Source organism: Mus musculus, chromosome 10 (genome assembly GCF_000001635.26).
Source record: "Mus musculus strain C57BL/6J chromosome 10, GRCm38.p6 C57BL/6J".
NCBI lineage: Eukaryota > Metazoa > Chordata > Mammalia > Rodentia > Muridae > Mus > Mus musculus.
The window spans coordinates 84,665,187-84,684,645 of NC_000076.6; the positions used below are offsets into that span (position 1 = coordinate 84,665,187).

At 43.2% G+C, this 19,459-nt stretch overlaps 1 protein-coding gene across 2 annotated transcripts in view; it reads left to right on the forward strand.

The window, feature by feature from the left end:
* The window catches only part of Polr3b (polymerase (RNA) III (DNA directed) polypeptide B), a 104,887-nt gene that overhangs the window by 42,895 nt on the left and 42,533 nt on the right, over positions 1-19,459 (forward strand). For both annotated transcript variants that reach the window (XR_380439.4, NM_027423.2), the window contains exons 13-19: positions 2,136-2,297; positions 8,142-8,342; positions 9,371-9,533; positions 11,697-11,850; positions 14,560-14,634; positions 15,180-15,278; positions 18,991-19,118. Coding sequence is in view for 1 of the 2 variants with exons in the window: in NM_027423.2 (NP_081699.1) it covers positions 2,136-2,297; positions 8,142-8,342; positions 9,371-9,533; positions 11,697-11,850; positions 14,560-14,634; positions 15,180-15,278; positions 18,991-19,118 (982 nt within the window). In the remaining variant the exon portion in view is untranslated. The remainder of the gene's footprint in view (positions 1-2,135; positions 2,298-8,141; positions 8,343-9,370; positions 9,534-11,696; positions 11,851-14,559; positions 14,635-15,179; positions 15,279-18,990; positions 19,119-19,459) is intronic.

Here is a 19,459-nt window from a genome sequence, read left to right on the forward strand (position 1 = left end):
CTATCTTTTACTTAACTTTGACATTGGTTTCTCCATTTGTCTTAACATACGAGTAATCAAATTAGTGACTGGCAGCTTTTAACTAAGACTGCATTTGAATCTGTAGGACGATGTAGAGACAACTGACTCTTTTTTTTTTTTTTTTTTTTTTTTTTTTTATTTATTATATGTAAGTACACTGTAGCTATCTTCAGACGCCCCAGAAGAGGATATCTGATTTAATTACAGATGGTTGTGAGCCACCATGTGGTTGCTGGGATTTGAACTCAGGACCTCTGGAAGAGCAGTCAGAGCCCTTAACCACTGAGCCATCTCTCCAGCCCCCGACAACTGACTCCTAAACAGTCATACTTGGTGACTGTGGACATCTCCTATTGAGAGTCCAATCATTTCTCTTGGCAATATTTAAAATATACTTGCTTTCTGTTTATTGGACGCGTATCTTGCCAGCTTGCTAAACTCACATCTTCTTCATATTACAGTTTCGTTTCGAGTCCCTGTGATCTTCTCTGCCCATGATGTGCTATCCTCAAGTCAAGGCAGCTTCCCATTATTGATATCCCCCCTTTGCCCCATTGAACTGCATGCCTCCTCCACTGTTGGGCTGAGTAGAAATATAAAGATAACGTTCTTCCTTGCTCCCAGTTTTGTAAAGGAAAGCTTTCCGTTTCCTGACCCCTAGGCCCCTGCTGTGTAGCTGTGCAGTGACCCTTGGCCTGAGCAGGTTTCCTGCTCCTCCCCCAAGGAAGCTGGGTTTAGGATCCACCCCATCCCTGGCATCGCATCTGCATCACACCTTTTCCTTGACATTAGCAACCAGAACATTGATGGTCTCCCTCCAGTGGCAACCTGCTGTTCCTTGTTTGTAAGTGCAAGGCTTGTGGATGGCAAGGGAGGGTCCCTCCTCCACCTCTGCCCTTCTCTGACTGCAGGTTGCTCTTTCCTCCTGGAAGTGCTAGGCAGGAGGTCTTCTGACCCTTGCCCAGCTGCTTACACATTGCTTCATATGCAAGAAAATGTTGGGGGGGGGGGGGGAGGCTAGACAGAGATCTGTTGCCTTTGTCCCAACAAAGATGTCTTTCTCATGGCATCTCTTACTATTTTTTTTATCAGTCTATGGGGGGAAAAAACAATAAAACGTGTGAGTGTTAAAGACTGAAGAATTCTAAACTCACAAGATAATCCCCAGTTGGCCTTAAAGTCACCTGTATGGCTTGGGCTGTGTCTTTGCTGGTCCCCTGTTCTTGTTGTACCTCCTGCCTGTGCCTTCAGACATGGGGGTTCCTGGAGTTTGAGCCTCATTTATTAAGAGGAAACACAGACGAAGCTTTGTATATGATTTCTTTCCTTAAGGATTTTGTTTTTCAGGTCTTGCCATGATGTACTAGTTTTTTGTTCCTTTTCATTGGTTGCTAATGTACTGGTATAAAGCTATCTCAGCTGATCTAAATATTACTTGTATAGGTTGGAATTTATAGTTGATGCCAGTGGTACTGTCCTTATACAGCTAAATGTAGATTTCAGTAGGAAACTGACCCCCTACCCTCCCACCCCTGCCAACACACACACCTCATTTTGTTTGTTTGAGTCAGGGTTTTCTCTGTAGCCCTGGCTGTCCTGGAACTCGCTCAGTAGACGAGGCTGGCCTCCCTTCTGGTGACTTGTTAGAAGTGCAGGGGACTGTGCTTCCCTGTGATCTACTGAACCAGAAACTTCACCTTGTTAGTGTAGGACTGCACCTGCCAGTGCTGAAGCCACCACTGCTCTGGCCGCTGCTCTGGAGGATGGCGCTGGAGGATGGTGCTGGAGGATGGGGCTGGAGAGCAGTGCTGTGGCAGTTTCCTAAGGAGCTGTGGCAGTTTGCTTCCTACCAGTAGTAAGGAGAGCTAGCATCCTGGCTTCAGTGTTCTCAGATCTGTCGTCTCAGTGCCTTTCTTTGTAAATTACAAGTCAGCCATCTGTCCGTATCACCTCTGCCCTCATTCAGTGTTCCTACAGTGTTTGACATATATTCCTCAAAATGTTGAATTTTTACAAAAATGTATTGTTTTCTGTTTTAAAATTTGTCTTTTTTTTTTTTTACACCAGGTCTGTGATTAAGACCTAAGCTTGATTGCTGTGTACTTTTCTTCCAGCTCTTATCTCTTCTTTTTGAAGATTTGTTTAAAAAGTTTAATTCAGAAATGAAGAAGATTGCAGACCAAGTGATTCCTAAACAGAGAGCAGCCCAGTTTGACGTCGTTAAACACATGCGCCAAGACCAGATTACCAACGGCATGGTCAATGCCATCTCCACGGTGAGTCTTCAGCCTGCTTTGTACTCTGTGACATCATTGAGTGGACTAAAAATGGAAAAGACTCTGAGGACCCATGTGACAGAGGTAGAGATCGTAATTGATACATTTACATGGAAGGCACATGAGAAAATCACACATTCTCTGAAATTAGTATAAAGGTTAAGGCCTCTCAGTAGGAGCCCCTAAGACAGTGGTCTCATTCACGACTACTACTCTCTGAAAAAAACACTAAGTGAAAATGTTCAAAAGTAATTCATAAGTTTAAGTAACTTCTATTCTTTCCTATTTTCCTTTAATTTTTGCTGTTAATACTTTTTAGTGTTTTCCTATTTTACCTATATGTTTCCTATTTTTATTGGCTGTTAAGTTCCTACTGTGTTTAATTTACAATTAGCAGGTAGAGTGGTATGGAGTAAAACAGCATGGGATTATGGGGTTCTGTGGGTCCTGCATTGCAGGCATCCCTGGGGCCTTGGAGCAGGGATTAGGAAGGCCTACCAAACAACTTCCTGCTAAATTCTAGTTCCTGCTGTGTGGCAATATGAAAAGTTCACTTACAGGGAGAGGAGCAATCTCTTGGTTTAACTATCAGCAGTCATTCCTCTCTTGGCTATTCGCCTCCATTTTTCTCCTGTAATGAAATTGATGTATTTCAGGCAGATTTCTTAGTCGGCAGCTTTTGTCCAAAGCCATACGTAGGCGTCTTATTAACAGCATTTATATTCTTCAGAGATCCATCTGGGCACTGAGCCTGGTCCCCTGCAGCTGCTGTGTATTTAGGGTCTGCCTGGCTGTTCACGAAAGGTTATCAGATAGGTATCTGTTCCCTTTTCAAACTCACAGCAGCTATAGGTCTATCTGATCAAGGCTGCCTCCCATTTGATGTACCAGATGCACAATTAATTTTATGGATGGGATCTTGCCCCAACAAAGAACAGTGTGGCCCCGCATGTTGACTCCCATAACCATGAAACAGTAGTGTGGAATGTGGACTTGCCTCAGTGCTCAGCTTCAGCCATTTAGTGGGTCTGCATAGGCAGCTATAGTAGAGGTGCACACGCCCACCCCCAGTGCCTTTGACACATTAGCCTCCAGTGGTCCAGGTTCTTAGGGTAGAAGAGCCTGCAGTGTTGAGCATGCTCCTGCCAGGATTGCTTTCTGTTCCTCCAGACCATGTTTTTCAGGCCTTAAGAACATGACACTGTTCTCTCAGCAGGACACTGGTCTTTTTTTTTTTTTTTAATTAATTAATATTTTTTTACGCTCTATATTTTATCTCTTCCCCCATCTACCCTCCAACTGTTCCATATTCCATACCTCCTCCCCACCCCCTCTAAGCTCCCTGGGCCTCCAGTCTCTTGAGGGTTAGGTGCATCACACAGACCTGGAAGTCCTCTACTATATGTGTGTTGGGGGCCTCACATCAGCTGGTATATGCTGCCTGGTTGGTTCAGTGTTGGAGAGGTCTCAGGGGCCCAGATTATTTGAGACTGCTGGTCCTCCTACAGGATCGTCCTTCTCCTCAGCCTTTCAGCCTTCCCTAATTCAGCCACAGGGGTCAGCTGTTTCTGTCCATTGGTTGGGTGCAAATATCTGCATCTGACTCTTTCAACTGCTTGTTGGGTCTTCCAGAGTGCGGTCATGCTAGGTCCCTTTTTGTGATCACTCCATAGCCTCAGTAGTAATGTCAGGCCTTGGAACCTCCCCTTGAACTGGATCCCAGTTTGAGCCTGTCGCTGGACCTTCTTTTCCTCAGGCTCCTCTCCATTTCCATCTCTCTAATTCTTTCAGACAGCAATAATTATGGGTCAGAGTTGTGACTGTGGGATGGCCCTCCTTCCCTCATTTGATGCCCTGTCTTTCTGCTGGAGGTGGGCTCTATAAGTTCCCTCTCCCTACTGTCAGGCATTTCATCTAAGGTCCCTCCCTTTGAGTCCTGAGTGTCTCTCACCTCCCAGGTCTCAGGTGCATTCTGGAGGGTTCACCCAACCTCCTGTCTCCCAAGGTTGCCTATTTCCATTCTTTCTGCTGGCCCTCAGGGCTTCAGTCCTTTTCCCTCACCCAGTACCAGATGAAGTTTCCCTCTCCCTCTCCTTCTCCCTCTCCACTCCCTCCCCTTCCCGTCAACTTTCCCTCCCAGGTCCCTCCCTCCCTCCCCACTTGTGATTGCTTTCTTCTCCCTCCCAAGTGGGCACTTCAGCGTGTTGAACTTTTTTAGTTCTGTGGACTGTATCTTGTGTATTCTGTACCTTTTTTTTTTTTTTTTTTTTTTTGCTAACATCCACTTATTAATGGGTACATACCATGCATGTCCTTTTGGGTCTGAGTTACCTCACTCAGGATGATATTTTCTAGTTCCATCCATTTGCCTTGTAAAACTCAGGATGTCCTCATTCTTAATAGCTGAGTAGTATTCCATTGTGTAAATGAACCACATTTTCTGTATCCATTCTTCTGTCATGGGACATCTGGATTGTTTCCAGCTTTTGGCTATCAAAAACAAGGCCATTATGCACATACTGAAACATGTGCCCCTGTGGCATGGTGGGGCATCTTTTGGGTATATTCCCAAGAGTGGTATAGCTGGGTCTTCCGGTAGTTCCAATTTTCTAAGGAACCTCCAGATTGATTTCCAGAGTAGTTGTACCAGTTTGCAGTCCCACCGGCAGTGGAGGAGTGTCCTCTCCAACATGTGTTGTCACTTAGGTTTTGATCTTAGCCATTCTGAGTGGTGTAAGGTGGAATCTCTGGGTCGTTTTGATTTGCATTTCTCTGATCACCAAGGGCTTTGAACATTTCTTTAGGTGCTTCTCAGCCATTCGAGATTCCTCAGTTGTGAATTCTCGGTTTAGTTCTATACCCCATTTTTTGATTGGGTTGTTTGGGTTTTTTTGATTATCAGTTTCTTGAGTTCTTTATATAATTTGGATATCAGCTCTCCATCAGATATGGAGTTAGTGAAGTTTCTTTCCCAATCTGTAGGTTGCCGATTTGTCTTATTGACTATGTCCTTTGCCTTACAGAAGCTTTCCAGTGTCATGAGGTCCCATTTATCAATTGCTATTGGAGTTCTGTTTAGGAAACTTCCCCCTGAGCCAATGAGTTCAAGGCTCTTTCCCTCTTCTATTAGATTCAGTGCATCTGGTTTTATGTTGAGGTCCTTGACCCACTTGGACTTGAGCTTTGTGCAAGGTGACAAATATGGATCTATTTTCATTTTTCTGCATACAGACTGCCAGTTAGACCAGCCCCATTTACTGAAGATGCTTTCTTTGTTCCATTGTATATTTTTGGCTTCTTTGTCAAGACCAAGTGTCCATAAGTGTGTGGTTTTATTTCTGGGTCTTCAATTCTATTCCATTGATCAACAGGTCTGTCTCTGTACCAATACCATGCAGTTTTTATCACTATTTCTCTGTAGTAAGACAGAAATTAGGGAAACAATCCCTTTACAATAGCCACAAATAATATAAAATATCTTGGGGTAACTCTAACCAAACAAGTGAAAGACCTATATGACAATAACTTCAAGTCTCTTAGGAAAGAAATCGAAGAAGATCTCAGAAAATGGAGAGATCTCCCATGCTCATGGGTTGGCAGAATTAACATAGTAAAAATGGCCATCCTACCAAAGGCAGTCTATAGATTCAATGCAATCCCCATCAAAATCCCAACACAATTCCTCAAAGACATGGAAAGAGCAATTCTCAAATTCATCTGGAAAGGCAAAAAACCCAGAATGGTGAAATAATTCTTAACAATAAAAGGACAGCTGGGGGAACCACCTTCCCTGACCTCAAGCTTTACTGTTTTGTCTTCTTGACCATCTGAGTATTTGAAAGCATTAGGCCTGTGACAGGTGTGTCCTGATCTGAGGGGACCCAGGAGTGTAACCCCCAAAAGAACAATGTCACTAAGTTAGCATTACTGTGGAGCAGTTTCAGGCTCTGTCTCGTCCTCTGGTTTGTTCCTTCGCTGCCTTATGGTTTGCTCCTGTAGAACAGGAGAACAAATTCTCTCAGCTTCACTTCCCACCTACTTCCTGTTGCCAGCAGGCTGCCTTGTGTAAGCTCTGTGCCGAATATTTACCTGAGAGCTCTGGCCATAGGTCTCTCCAACCAAGGATAAAAGTAGCCAGCTGTGCATGCAGCAAGCAGCATCCATCTGAGATGCCTGTTTGCCTACTCTTGGCTTTTACGGTGTAGTGCTTTATGCCTAGAATTTACCACCTTTCCACACTGTCAAAAAATTAAAGGTTCCAAATAAATAGATTCTGAGTTTAACAAAGCAAAACTTTGACTCATGAGGGACATGCCCTGGTGTCATAATGTAGTACAAACCATTATTGGATTTCACAAAACCACACTAGTTTTCCTGCTTTGAGGACTCTAAATCCAGGATCTATAAGTGCTGTTCCTGGAATTGAATTGAAAAGTTTGTATTATTTGCCATCTGTGTGTTTTCCAAGAAAATATTTACAACATTCATCTGGTTCTTCCAGAGGAAGCACCCTAGCATACACAGATTTCCTCTATGAAGTCATGAAGATAATTGGGTCAAGGTTTTTTTACTTTACTTTTTCAATATATACTATTTTTACACTGCTATATGTTCATATTTTGGGGGAATATTATTTAATGTGTTTGTCTTAGTCAGGGTTTCTATTCCTGCACAAACATCACGACCAAGAAGCAAGTTGGAGAGGAAAGGGTTTATTCAGCTTACACTTCCATACTGCTGTTCATCACCAAAGGAAGTCAGGACTGGAACTCAAGCAGGGCAGGAAGCAGGACCTGATGCAGGCCATGGAGGAATGTTACTGGCTTGCTTCCCCTGGCTTGCTTAGCTTGCTTTCTTATAGAACCAAGACTTCCAGCCCAGGAATGGTCCCACCCACAAGGGGTCTTTCCCCCTTGATCAGTAATTAAGAAAATGCCTTACAGTTGGATCTCATGGAGGCACTTCCCCAACTGAAGCTCCTTTCTCTGTGATAACTCCAGCCTGTGTCAAGTTGACACACAAAACCATCCAGTACAGTGTTCTAATATATCCAAAAAATTATAGTTACTATAATCTGATATATTCGGTATATAGGAGATAAAATTAACATTCAAGGTTTTATTCACAGTCCATTTTATTTTATTAATATTTCATGTTAGCATTCAGAGTCATAGAGTTCATTGTTATTTCATCTTTACACTAACAACATAAATCTATTTTAATATTGATATGACCACAGAGTTGTTTCTTGATTTGACAACATAGTATTTCATAATGTGAATAAAGGACAGTTTTAGGGCTGAAGAGGTAGCTCAGGGTAGAGTCCTTCTTAGTATTTGCAAGCCCTGAGCACTGGGTTTGATCCCCAACATTGGAAAAAAGAATAAAAAAACAAGGATAGTTTAAAACGTGCAATTTGCTATCCTTGGGCCTAAGTTAAGAAAGTACAGATGATCCCCCCTAGTGAAACTACTATCAGAGCCATTGTTTTCTGTGTTTATATTTTTCTTACCATCTTTGGAAGGCATCTGAGCAGCAATACAATATGGGATTCCCTTCTCGTTTTAGACTGGTTCTGCCTGAAGAAAAAGCCTTCATGGAGCCCTCAGTGTCTGGTTGACTGGCCCTCCTAGGATGAGCACTTGGGGCTTGCTGCCAGCCACAGTGGCTTCACTCTGTGCCTAGAGAGCCCCAGCAAATCATCTGGCTGAGCTTTAACTTTAGTTGTATCATTTTGGTTTGTGTAATTAGATCATAGCTGTATGTGCATTAGCAGGCATTTGCTGTGAGAAACTTCCCAGTTTATAGAAAGGTGGCTAGCCTCATGTATTCCTCTCTCTACAGGGAAATTGGTCTCTGAAGAGATTTAAGATGGACCGACAGGGTGTGACCCAGGTGCTGTCTCGCTTGTCATATATATCTGCACTCGGCATGATGACAAGAATCTCTTCCCAGTTTGAAAAGACGAGGAAAGTGAGTGGCCCTCGTTCTCTGCAGCCGTCTCAGTGGGGAATGCTCTGTCCCTCCGACACACCTGAAGGGGAGGTAAGGTGCCGTGAGGGTCTCTGATCGATTGCTTGTTTGGGAGGGGCTGGTGCAGCTTGCCAAGGCTCCAGCACTGTTTGGAAGCCAACAGGCTTTGATTCCATGTCAATGCTCTCAGCAAAGCAAAAATTTCATTTTATTGGTTTTTAATTCAAAACAGCAAGCACCCTTGATAGAGTCTTTAAGGGGCTCTCAAACTTCTCTCTGAAACCAGGTCTCCATTGTCTCCACTGATCTCAGCCTTCTTCCCTTCCAAGCCTCCACAGAACAGCAAAACTGAGCACTCAATAGCTCTTCCACCCCCAGAGTTCAAATGCTGCCACAATCCTCCAGAAAGCACACAATCAGGTCTGGGATAGCAGTACCTATTGACCTGGTACCAATGTCTGTCTGCCTTAGGGTCTCTGTTGCTGTGTTAAATGCCGTGACTATAGGCAACTTGGGGAGAAAAGGGTTTATTTAGCTTAAACTTCCAGGTCACACACTCCATCACTGAGGGAAGTCAGGGTAGGAACCTGAATTGAAACAGAAGCCATGGAGGAATGCTGCTTACGGCCTTGCTCCCCCTGGCTTGCTCAGCCTGCTTGCTTATACATCCCAGGGTCAGCAGCCCATGGATGACACCAGCTATGATGGACTGAGCTGTCCCACATCAATCACTAATTAAGAAATGTACTACAGACCTGCCTACAGCCCAGCGTTACAGGGGTGTTTTTTTTTCAATTGTGGTTCTCAGATAACTCTAGCTTGTGTTGACAATGAACAAGCCAGGACAATGTCCTTTCTTGTTATTTGAGGATAAATTCCTCAGGTTAAAGAATATACACATTTTAAAGATGAGGTAGTTTGTTTGAGGTGTGTGTGTGTGCGTGTGTGTGTGTGTGTGTGTGTGTGTGTTTGAATTTCAAGTGTCCCTTTCAAGACTGTACTCTTATGTTACCAACAACAAAGTGGTGAGCATTTTCAGATGTGAGCTGTACTCATGCACTGTTGTTTATTCTTAGACGTGCCTGTCTGTTTTTTGTTAGGCCTGTGGTTTGGTTAAGAACTTGGCCCTCATGACACATATAACAACTGACATGGAAGATGGACCCATTATTAAGTTAGCTGGGAACTTGGGAGTAGAAGATGTGAATTTATTATGTGGAGAAGAGCTCTCTTACCCAAATGTGTTTCTTGTCTTCCTGAATGGTAGGTATGCTACAAAGATGTGCTCCTCCTAAGCCAGTGTTTCTCAACCTGTGGGCCACAGCCCCTTGTGGGTGGGGGGAGTTGAATGACATTTTCACAGGGGTCACATATCAGACATCCTGTATATCAGATATTCACATTACAGTTTATAACAGTAGCAAAATTACAGTTATGAAGTAGCAGTGAAAATAATTTTATAGTTGGGAGTCCCCATAACATGAAGGTCTGTATTAAAGGGTTGCAGCATTAGGAAGGCTGACTACAGTCCAAAGCTAGGTTTTGGAAATAGAGAGACAATACATTATTATTTTTATTTGAAGCATAAAGATATTTTAATTCTGGCCCTAGATAGACCTTGATTTATTTTTATTTGTTTTTATTGAAAAATAATTTTCATGCAAAATATTCTGGTTATGGGTTCTTCTTCCTTGTTTCCTCCTAGGTCCCCCTACCTCCTTGCCTTACAATTCTGTGACTTCTTTTTCTAGCTCTGTAGAAAACAAAATAGGCAAAACAAAATGAAGCAAAAACCCAAACTAGAATAAGACAAAAACAAAGAAGGAACAGAAGAAGCAGTATGCAGGTGGGCGCACGCGCACACACACACACGTACACACACACAGACACACACATGCACACACGTACACACACACATACACCATCAAAATCCTGTAAAAGCAAAAGACTAGTATGGTAAGGAAAAAAAAAACCCAAACAAAGCATTATGAGACCAAAAAATTCTTCAAAAATACCACTGAGTTCTTTTTATCTTGGCCATCTACTGCTAAGCATGGGGCTATCCTTAAAGTGGTTAGTATACCCAGTGAGACTCCACTGATGAAAGTAATTTTTCTTTGTGGGTGGTTGTCAGTTGCAGATAGCTTCCACAGATCCAAGCCAGGTGGGGTCCCAGGGCTGAGAGGAAGTGTAGACACAAGGTCACATCCCTAACCAGGAAGCTATCTCCAGCAGCCCTTGGTTTAAAGGAGGAAAAGTGATAACAGAAACAGTTGGTCTTTTGATTGTGGTCCCCAAGGTTTCAGTAGGTTTCATTGCTGTGATGGGACAGCATGAGCATAGCAACTCTTATCAAGGAAAACATTACATTGGGGCTGGCTCACAGTTTCAGAGGTTCAGTCCATTATCATTGCAGGAAGCTTGGCAGTGTACAAGCAGACATGATGCTGTAGGAGCCAAGAGTTCTGTATCTTGATCTGAAGACAGCCAGCAGGAGACTCTGCCACACTGGCCAGACTTGAGCATATATAAAATTAAGATCTCAAAGCTCCACCTCACAGTAGCACACTTCCTCCAACACAACCACACCTCCAAATAGTGCCACTCCCCATGGGCCAGACATATTCTCACCGCCACACCAAGACTCTGAGGACACAGAACACTGCTGAGGTCCATCTGCTGCTTTCCATCTATTTGCAGCTGCTAAAATATCCATAGTAGGATAAGTTCTGTGTAGTATCTTAGTGGCTAGTTAAATATGCACTCAGTTCTGCAGAAATGATCAGATCGACTCACTTCATACTATCCAGCCTTTGAGTCAGAGCTCAGCAGCTGTGGCAAAGGAGATATTCTGCTGCTTTGGTTCACGTCTCTTTCTTCCTTCATGTGTACTCTGCTTTCTTCAAAGCCCCCAGAGGCTGGTGGCAATGTGCCCACCCTTCTTCTTTTAACTTGGTAGCCCTGTCCTGTCCGATGTGCTCTGGCCATCCCTTTCCCCCATTCAGAGAGTTCTAGCCCTTTTGTATACAGGCTGTGGTGGAAGGGTCTGCCTGAGCACGGCAGTCGGCTGCCTGCCCCCTCCGTGTTTCCCAGGGGGTTGATGGGGGCTGGCTCTTAGTCTGCATGCCACCTGCCTGTGCCAGTGTGAAGCTCCTGTCCTCATCACCATGCTGACAGTTGAGGACAGTCAGGGAGGGGAACACTTGGGGAATTCCTCAGTCAGTGCCCAGTGTGATAGCCACAGGCTTTAAGGCCCGCAGAGCGTCTTTGAGCATACTCTTGTGCTGCTTCCTAGAGCCCGTGAATAAGTTCTGGTGTTAACAACTTTTAAGTGACTATGCCCTGCTTCTCAGTGTTATTACTGGATGGATAATTTAAGGCAGATTATTTTTTGCGCCTGACTCACCTATCTCTTGTCTTTGTTAGGTAACATCCTTGGTGTCATTCGAGACCATAAAAAGCTTGTCAGCACATTCCGGCTGATGCGAAGAGCAGGCTATATCAATGAATTTGTTTCTATCTCCACAAACCTTACGGATCGCTGTGTTTATATTTCCTCTGATGGCGGGCGCTTGTGCAGGTGTGTTGCTGTAGAGACCTGGAGACTCTTTATGTGCACTTTGGAAGAAATGGCCTTGCCTCTAGTTTTAAAGCCTCTTTTTTGTCCTGAAGATAAATTTAATTCAGTTATCCTACAACTTAGAGAATAATGGGAGGTCTGAAAAACAATGGGAGATATTTTCTGTTCTCAGAGAGTTCAGACTGCCGGGAGAGGCGGAAACCATGACGAGTGGCAGCCAGCTGTTCTGGCTCGAGTGGACTCGAGTTGCTGTCTTGTTTTACTGGGTGTGTTGCATGTGTAAGACTATCATCTGAGTTATCTTCATCTTCATGAGGACCTTGGTGGTCTATGAGGCTGAGCCGAATGAGCAGAACTAGAGCACGGTAGAATTGGGCTTTTCCTGGTGGTCCTTAAATGTTACTTGGCTCCACCGATTGTGACCCACCTCTGTATTCTGCCCAGCTTTAAAGTCTTGACATCCTGACCCCTCTGCTTCCTGCAGTCATTCCTCACCCTCTTCCATAAGATTCCACGTACTCTGCATAATGTTTGGCTGTGGATCTTTGCATCTATTTCCATCAGCTGCTGGATCCGAGAGCTTACCCCTAATACTACCTAGAGGGCCAGGAACCAGAGAACCAGGATAGAATCAAACAGGATCAGCAATTAAGAAGGAGAGTGTTGGGGGTGGGGGGAGAAGCCAATGAAACCATCCCTAATGATATTCTTCTGTTATACTCATAGACAGAAGCCTAGGATACTCAGCCTTCTGGTCAATTCTTAGTGCTTCGAGTAAAGTACATTTTTGCTTAACTCAGTCAGAACTGGCTTCTCTTGTGATGTTGCTGAAAATAAGATGCCCACATTTGAGTCCTCACTGGCCACTTAGTGACTGTGTGATTCTAAGTATTCCTAAGTTTCTGAGGTTTGATTTCCTCGGCTGTGAATTATAAGTGGTAATGTCTCCCTAGGTAGGACTCTGCTAAGAATAGCAAGTAGGCTGTGGTAAGTACTTATGCAGAGCTGCTAACAAATAGCCCAGGCCAGGCATGGTGGCCTAAATCCTAGTCAGGCAGAGGCAGGTAGTGGGTCTATGAGTTCCTGGTCTCTGGTGAGATCTTGTCTTAAGTAGAGGAAGGACATGGGGTGAAACAGCATGGCCTTCTGAGGCAGGAGACGCACAGGCATGTTGTGAGCTGTTCCTGTTCAGAACGGTTTCATTTTACTTTATCCATACAATAAAACATGTTTTTTAAAGAGTAAGTTGTTTTTAGAAATAAATGTATAATAGCAGACCAGAGAGCTGGCTGGCATGGAATTTACTGCACAAGCTGCTTCTCTGGGTCCTGTTCTTGACTGGGAACCTTACCCCCGCCGTAAGCTCAGCAGTGGTCTGAGCTCCTGGGGTAGGCCGGGAGAGGGTCTCTGTTTCCTCACCAAAAGCAGGACTTCGGGGTCCTGCTGACTTCCTTGAAGAGCTCTCTCTGCTGCTGTCAGCAGCTCATGTCCCTTTTGTGAGTGTTTAGCTCCTCTTCTTGCCAGTTTCAAAGTGCTCATTAGCCTTCACATCGCTATTTGGGCTCCAGGATAGACACACAAGTGTCTGCTGGCTTCTCGCTCCCCTCTGTAAGAGCTGCTTATCCAAATAGCAACAGCCCTTGACATTTCCGTGCTGCATGCCATTCTTTTTGTGGCTAGTTTCTTGTGGTGGCAAAGCCCTCAGAGGCAAGTCACCTCTGACAGTTACAGGTTAATCTACCAGAGTGTTCCCTCCACCTCACCCCCATCAGTCATTACAAGTCACCAGTAAGGAAATGAAGCTGTGGTCTGTTCTCTATAAACATATAGCAAAGTGTAAGTCACCTGTTCATCTGTCTTGGTGATGTTAGTCATGTATGAAACCACCTCAGACACCTCGTTTCCACCGAACTCTCAAATCAGATGCTGTTACTGTCCACAGTGACAGGTTTCTGCCTGCCAGCTCCATAGGGATTACAGTAGTTCTGTGAGTGGGATATGTTCCAGGGTCTCCAGTGGATGTCTAAAATCACCAACAGTACTCAGTCTTGAATGTACCATTCTTTCATTCAGAAAACTGAGACTGCTACTAAATGACTAGCAAGCAAGCATCCTGTCAGTACTGTGTAGTGTGGATACCCTAAAGAAAAGGGGATCCCCTCCGAGGTAGAATGGAGTAGCGTGGAACAGGATTTCACCACCCTGCCCAGACGCATACATGATCTAAAACTTTTTAGACCACATATGGCCCCAAGGAACTAAAATCACCAAAGAACAAAACACCTTAATTCTGGGTAAAGGGAGACTGCTATAAACCACATATTCCCAATAGGAAGAGAAGAGAGGCTTCTGGGTAATCGCTGACACAGTTTACAAAATACAGCAGGAAGATTTTGTACCCTGTGGAGACTTTATTGACTGATTTTTGTGTTGCTTTTTTATTTAAATCCAAATGACTCTTAGGATAATTGGAGACAATTCTGTACAGTATATATATATATATATATATATATATATATATATATATATATATACTCACATGATCAGAGAGTGTGGTGGAGAGAAAAAGACCCTACATTTTCATGCAGAAAAAACTACTGTATGTCGTCAAGCAACCAGAGCAAGCTGTGTGTCTCCCCTCTCGTTCCATGGTGACAGGTAGAACTGGCTGATGTCATTCTTCTATAAGTTACTCTTCTCCCTTTCTAGGCCTTACATAATTGTTAAGAAACAAAAGCCAGCTGTCACAAATAAGCACATGGAAGAGTTGGCTCAAGGCTACAGGTAAGTGACCGAAGGTAGGAATCATTCGTTTCTTTAAATATGTGCCTACATGCTTTAGTCAGCTGTAGCATTCTTTGACGTGTACTGTTAGGAAAGTGTATTTTAATCTCTAGTCTATTCATTCCTCTCTACCAAGTTTACCAGCAGCCAGTTATAAATCATTGCCCATGCAGCGCCTGCATGTGATGAAGTGCTCACCAACCCCAGTCATGAGGAGTACAGAGCCTTGGTGTAATTAGTGTCCACTAGATACTTCCACCAAGAAAAGCCCCTGTAGACACACTGCTAATGTGGACACTGATTCCTCTTACCAGTTTCTGAAGTCAGTATTTTTACAAGCGGGGCCCAGGTTGGCAAAATTCACCCTTTAGTGCTTTTATCTTGGCAGCTTGTGAGCCTTGAACAACGTGTTCAGACATTTCAGTGTATTGATGCTCTCTAGGAGAGAATGGTATTTGGGAATAAGTGAAAACTAGGGTCCTCCATTGTTCTAACAGTGCTGCAATCAAGTTGCCTTCCTGTCTCTTTTACTAATATTTTCTCAGGAATTTTGAAGATTTCTTACATGAAAGTCTAGTTGAATACTTAGATGTGAATGAAGAAAATGACTGTAACATTGCGCTCTACGAACATACAATTAATAAGTAAGTAAGATTGGCAACCACAATTAAAGTCCATTTGTCCGTGGACTTTAGTGCCGTCTATTTCACTGTCTACTTCAGACTTTCAGGGGTTGGGAGGGGAGGTGCTCCTGTGAGGATGCTGTTCTGTAAGGAAGCACCCCTGTCATTTGTCCCAGTGGAGTGCCCCAGATCACTAGCAAATAATCTCTAGATTTAATTATCCTCTAACCCTAGGATGCTCAGTGTATACATTTAAAAGGGACTCTACCCACCTACTGTAAACAATGAGCTGATGAGTAGGATGCATAAAATGTGTTTGTCTCTTTGAGATAGGAGTTTGTCAGTGAATATCTGAAATCTCATTGTTAGAGGAGGAATTCCACACATAGTGTGGCATAAAAATATCTCTGCGCCTCATATGTGCAGTGTGAACTCAGGATGCCAATGTGTTCATGATATTTCTTCTACCACAGTGGCACGTTAGAAGCATCTGTGTTCTGTTTGGGAGACATTAGACGACATCTGCACAGCTCGCTCTGTGACACAAGTCATTAATGTACCACTTGCCCGAAACTGGAACTTTTGCAGTTATATTTTTAAAGGGGAATTTAATAGTCATACTTGATAACTATTTATATCTTCAGTCTCAAGCGAATAATTTTTTTCTTTTTGCTACTAGATGAAATATATATTTGTATTATAATATTTGTATATATTTGTATTACAATTTAATAATGTTTTTTAGTCAGAATTTTTACCCCTTCAGATGGTGAGCTTTTCAAACTACTTTTTTATTCCACATTTCAGGAACTATTTTACAGTGGATGTTTTTAGGGATAGGGTCTCATTATGTAGCCCTTACTGGTGTAGAACTTAGTGTATAGCCCAGGCTGGCCGCATACTCACAGAGCTTGTGTGTGTGTGTGTGTGTGTGTGTGTGTGTGTGTGTGTGTGTGTGTGTGTGTGTCTGCCAAGCACAGAGGAGGTTAAAGGTGAGTGCCATGTCCAGCCTGTAGTTCAGTTGGAAATGATAGCTGTGTCCTTTGTGTTTCTGTAGCTCCGTTTACTCTTACTTGCCTCGAGATGTACCCAGGGCTGAGCTTGCTCACCACCTCCATCTTTCACTCAGTCCAGGCTGCTGCCATTGCCCGCCCCCTGGCAGCCGCCCATGGCTCTCAGAAGCCCTTACACACATCACTGGGCTCCTGACGTTTGCTTACACTTGATCCCCCTTCACCCCCTGCATTCACCTCCCCTAACCTGCTGGGACAGCGCACTGCACTCTCCTCAAACTCCTGGAACACTGAATGGCTCCTGTTTCTCCTTCCGACCTGTGCTATCACTTTGTTGGGAGTCTCTGAATAACTGCTTTAAAACAAATACCCATATTTCTCCCCCCACCCCAACTTCATTGCTAGTGCTTACTGCCACAGAATAAAAATCTAGGTTTTACTGACTTATTTGCGTACTGCGTATCTTCCTTCAGTAGGGCATTATAAAGCAGAGGTTTTCCCAGTCACCAAGATACTGTATTGATCAAATTCATTTTATTTTAAAATACGATAATTCTTTTATTCATAGTCAACATGTGCTTTTAAATCTAGATGTCCATAGATTTAAAAAGTAAACTTAAACTGGGGGTTGAACCCAGTTGGGAGAGTATTTGCCTATCATACACAAAGTACCCCCATAAGCCCCCAGCACCAAATAAAACCAGGTATAATGTCAGGGGTGGTGGCCCCAGCTTTTAATCCTGCACTAAGGAGGCAGAAGTAGGCTAATCTCTGAATTCAAGGTGAGCCTATCAACCTAGTGAGTTCTAGGACAGCCAGAGCTACAAAGTGAAATCCTGTCTTAATAAAATACAATACACTCAGGAGGCAGAGGCAGGCGGATTTCTGAGTTCGAGGCCAGCCTGGTCTACAAAATGAGTTCCAGGACAGCCAGGGCTATACAGAGAAACCCTGTCTCAAAAAAACAAAAAACAAACAAACAAAAAAAATATATGTATATATAAAATAAAGCCCAATTTAGCGATGCACCCTTGTTGTTCTATGACTCAAGACATAGAGGCCATAGGATCAGGAATGGAAGGCCATCCCCAGCCACATAGTGACTTTCACCCTGTCCTTTGCTCTAAGACCTTGCTCAGCAAAGAGCGTGAGCCTGCATCCTTTTCCAGACTCCACAGGCCACAGTACCGATACTAGCTGTTTACGCTGAGCTTTCTAAGTAGACACACAGGTACATGCACGGTCATTCAGGACCACAGGAACATGACTGTCCTTTGAACACCTTGTTGCTAGTGTGGGCACACTATTCGCCTACATACATAGTTTATTTAGCCTGTTCCCTGCTAGAATGTATATGACTTCCTGTTCAGGATAAATATACAATGATTGTGATTCTAAAGGAAATTATTTTTCTTTTTCATAAAACTAAAATTTAGTATTAAATTTAGCTCTTCACTATTTATGAATAAATATTTATTTAGTCTTTTAGAAAGTTCCTGTTTTGTGATGAAGGAAAAGCCTTGGTTATGTTTCACCTGGCTCTCAATGCATGCTAGTTACGCTAGTCACTGAACCACACCCCCAGCCAAACTCTGTGTTGTATTCTAGTGTAGAAAATGTGGCTTCAAGCTATGCTTCTTAAAAAAATTAAACTTTTAAAAATAAAGAAAAAAGAAATACCTATACTGGTGCGTCTTAAAACAAACAAACAAACAAACAAACCTGCCTAGACCTTTCCCAGCCTGCTGATACATGCACAGTTCTGCTGGCTCCCATGGAAATACAGTGCTAGGCACTGATACATAGGAATCTCTAGTAGCCGCAGTTAATGAGTAATTAATTATTATTTGGGGAGGGGATACTCAAGATTGAATATAGGGCATCACATATGCTAGGCAGGTTCTTTACCACCTAGGTACAGCCTCAGCCCTTCATCTACATATTTTTATTATGCCACTGTGTCCAAAATATTGTATTATCATGTAATGAATATTTTTAAATGAAATATTTTACATTTTTCCCATCGATTGTAAATCTTTTAAATCTTATATATACTTAATAGCTAAATTGCGTTAGAAATATTAAATCTGATAAACTTTTACAGTTGAATAGGTAGATTCACAAATTTAAGTTGTCTGAAATATAATGACAGTTTAGAATTTTAAAAGCTGAGTTATTTAAATTTAAACTTGAGTTTTAAATTTTAAATCCCTTAAAATTGGGTAAAATCTAAAGCTCATCTCCTCAGAAGCCTGCTGTTTGAACTCCTCCGAGGCCGTAGTCAGCTAGTGACCGACCGTGGCGCTGCCTGCAGAGGGTTGTACCTACTCATTTTCAGAGAGCTCTGTTCCTTTCCCCACACGTGATACAGACCTCTCCCTGACAGAGGGAAGGCAGGCTGCTTGCCTGTGTGGAAGTTACTGGTACCACACTTCTGTGTGTGTTGTCACTGGTAGCATATGTGGTGATAATGCTCTGTTTTTATATAAACACTCCTATACTGTTTCCCTTCTTTATTTCCATCACTGATGAGAATTTTTTTCACATAACAGTTCAAACTCTCTCACGATTTATTTCAGCATGCTTTTCTTGAACCAGTTTCGCTAGTATCAAAGCTTATTATAAATCCCATGGGGACCTAGGAAATAGTATTTTTATATACTCAGACACTGACTTAGTGCTTGCTATCTGAACTGCTGAAATCGTCATTAACTTTCCAGAGACACCACCCACTTGGAGATTGAACCCTTCACTCTGCTTGGTGTTTGTGCCGGCCTGATCCCATACCCTCATCACAACCAGTCTCCAAGAAACACCTACCAGTGTGCTATGGGCAAGCAAGCCATGGGTAAGAGTGCCTTGTTAAACCTGCTTCTAAGCTGCATGGAGAAAGCCTGTAATCTTTATTCCCACTGCTGTGTGTTTGGGCAGCACAGATGCTCGTGACACCTGGCAGTTGCTAAGCTCAAAGGAACGCTGCAAACTCACAAGTCTCAACTAGTTCCCTTAGCCAACAAAGTTGCAGGTAATAAATTTCCCATAATTGTAAGAGTGACTGCAAACATCAAATCCCTGAAAAGTGTGAGTTAACCAGGAGAGACGGGCGTATGAGAGCAGAACAAGGGAAGGCAAAGGAGGAAATGATTACAGTGTGAGGAGATTGGCTGAGTGTCATATGCACCTAGGCTG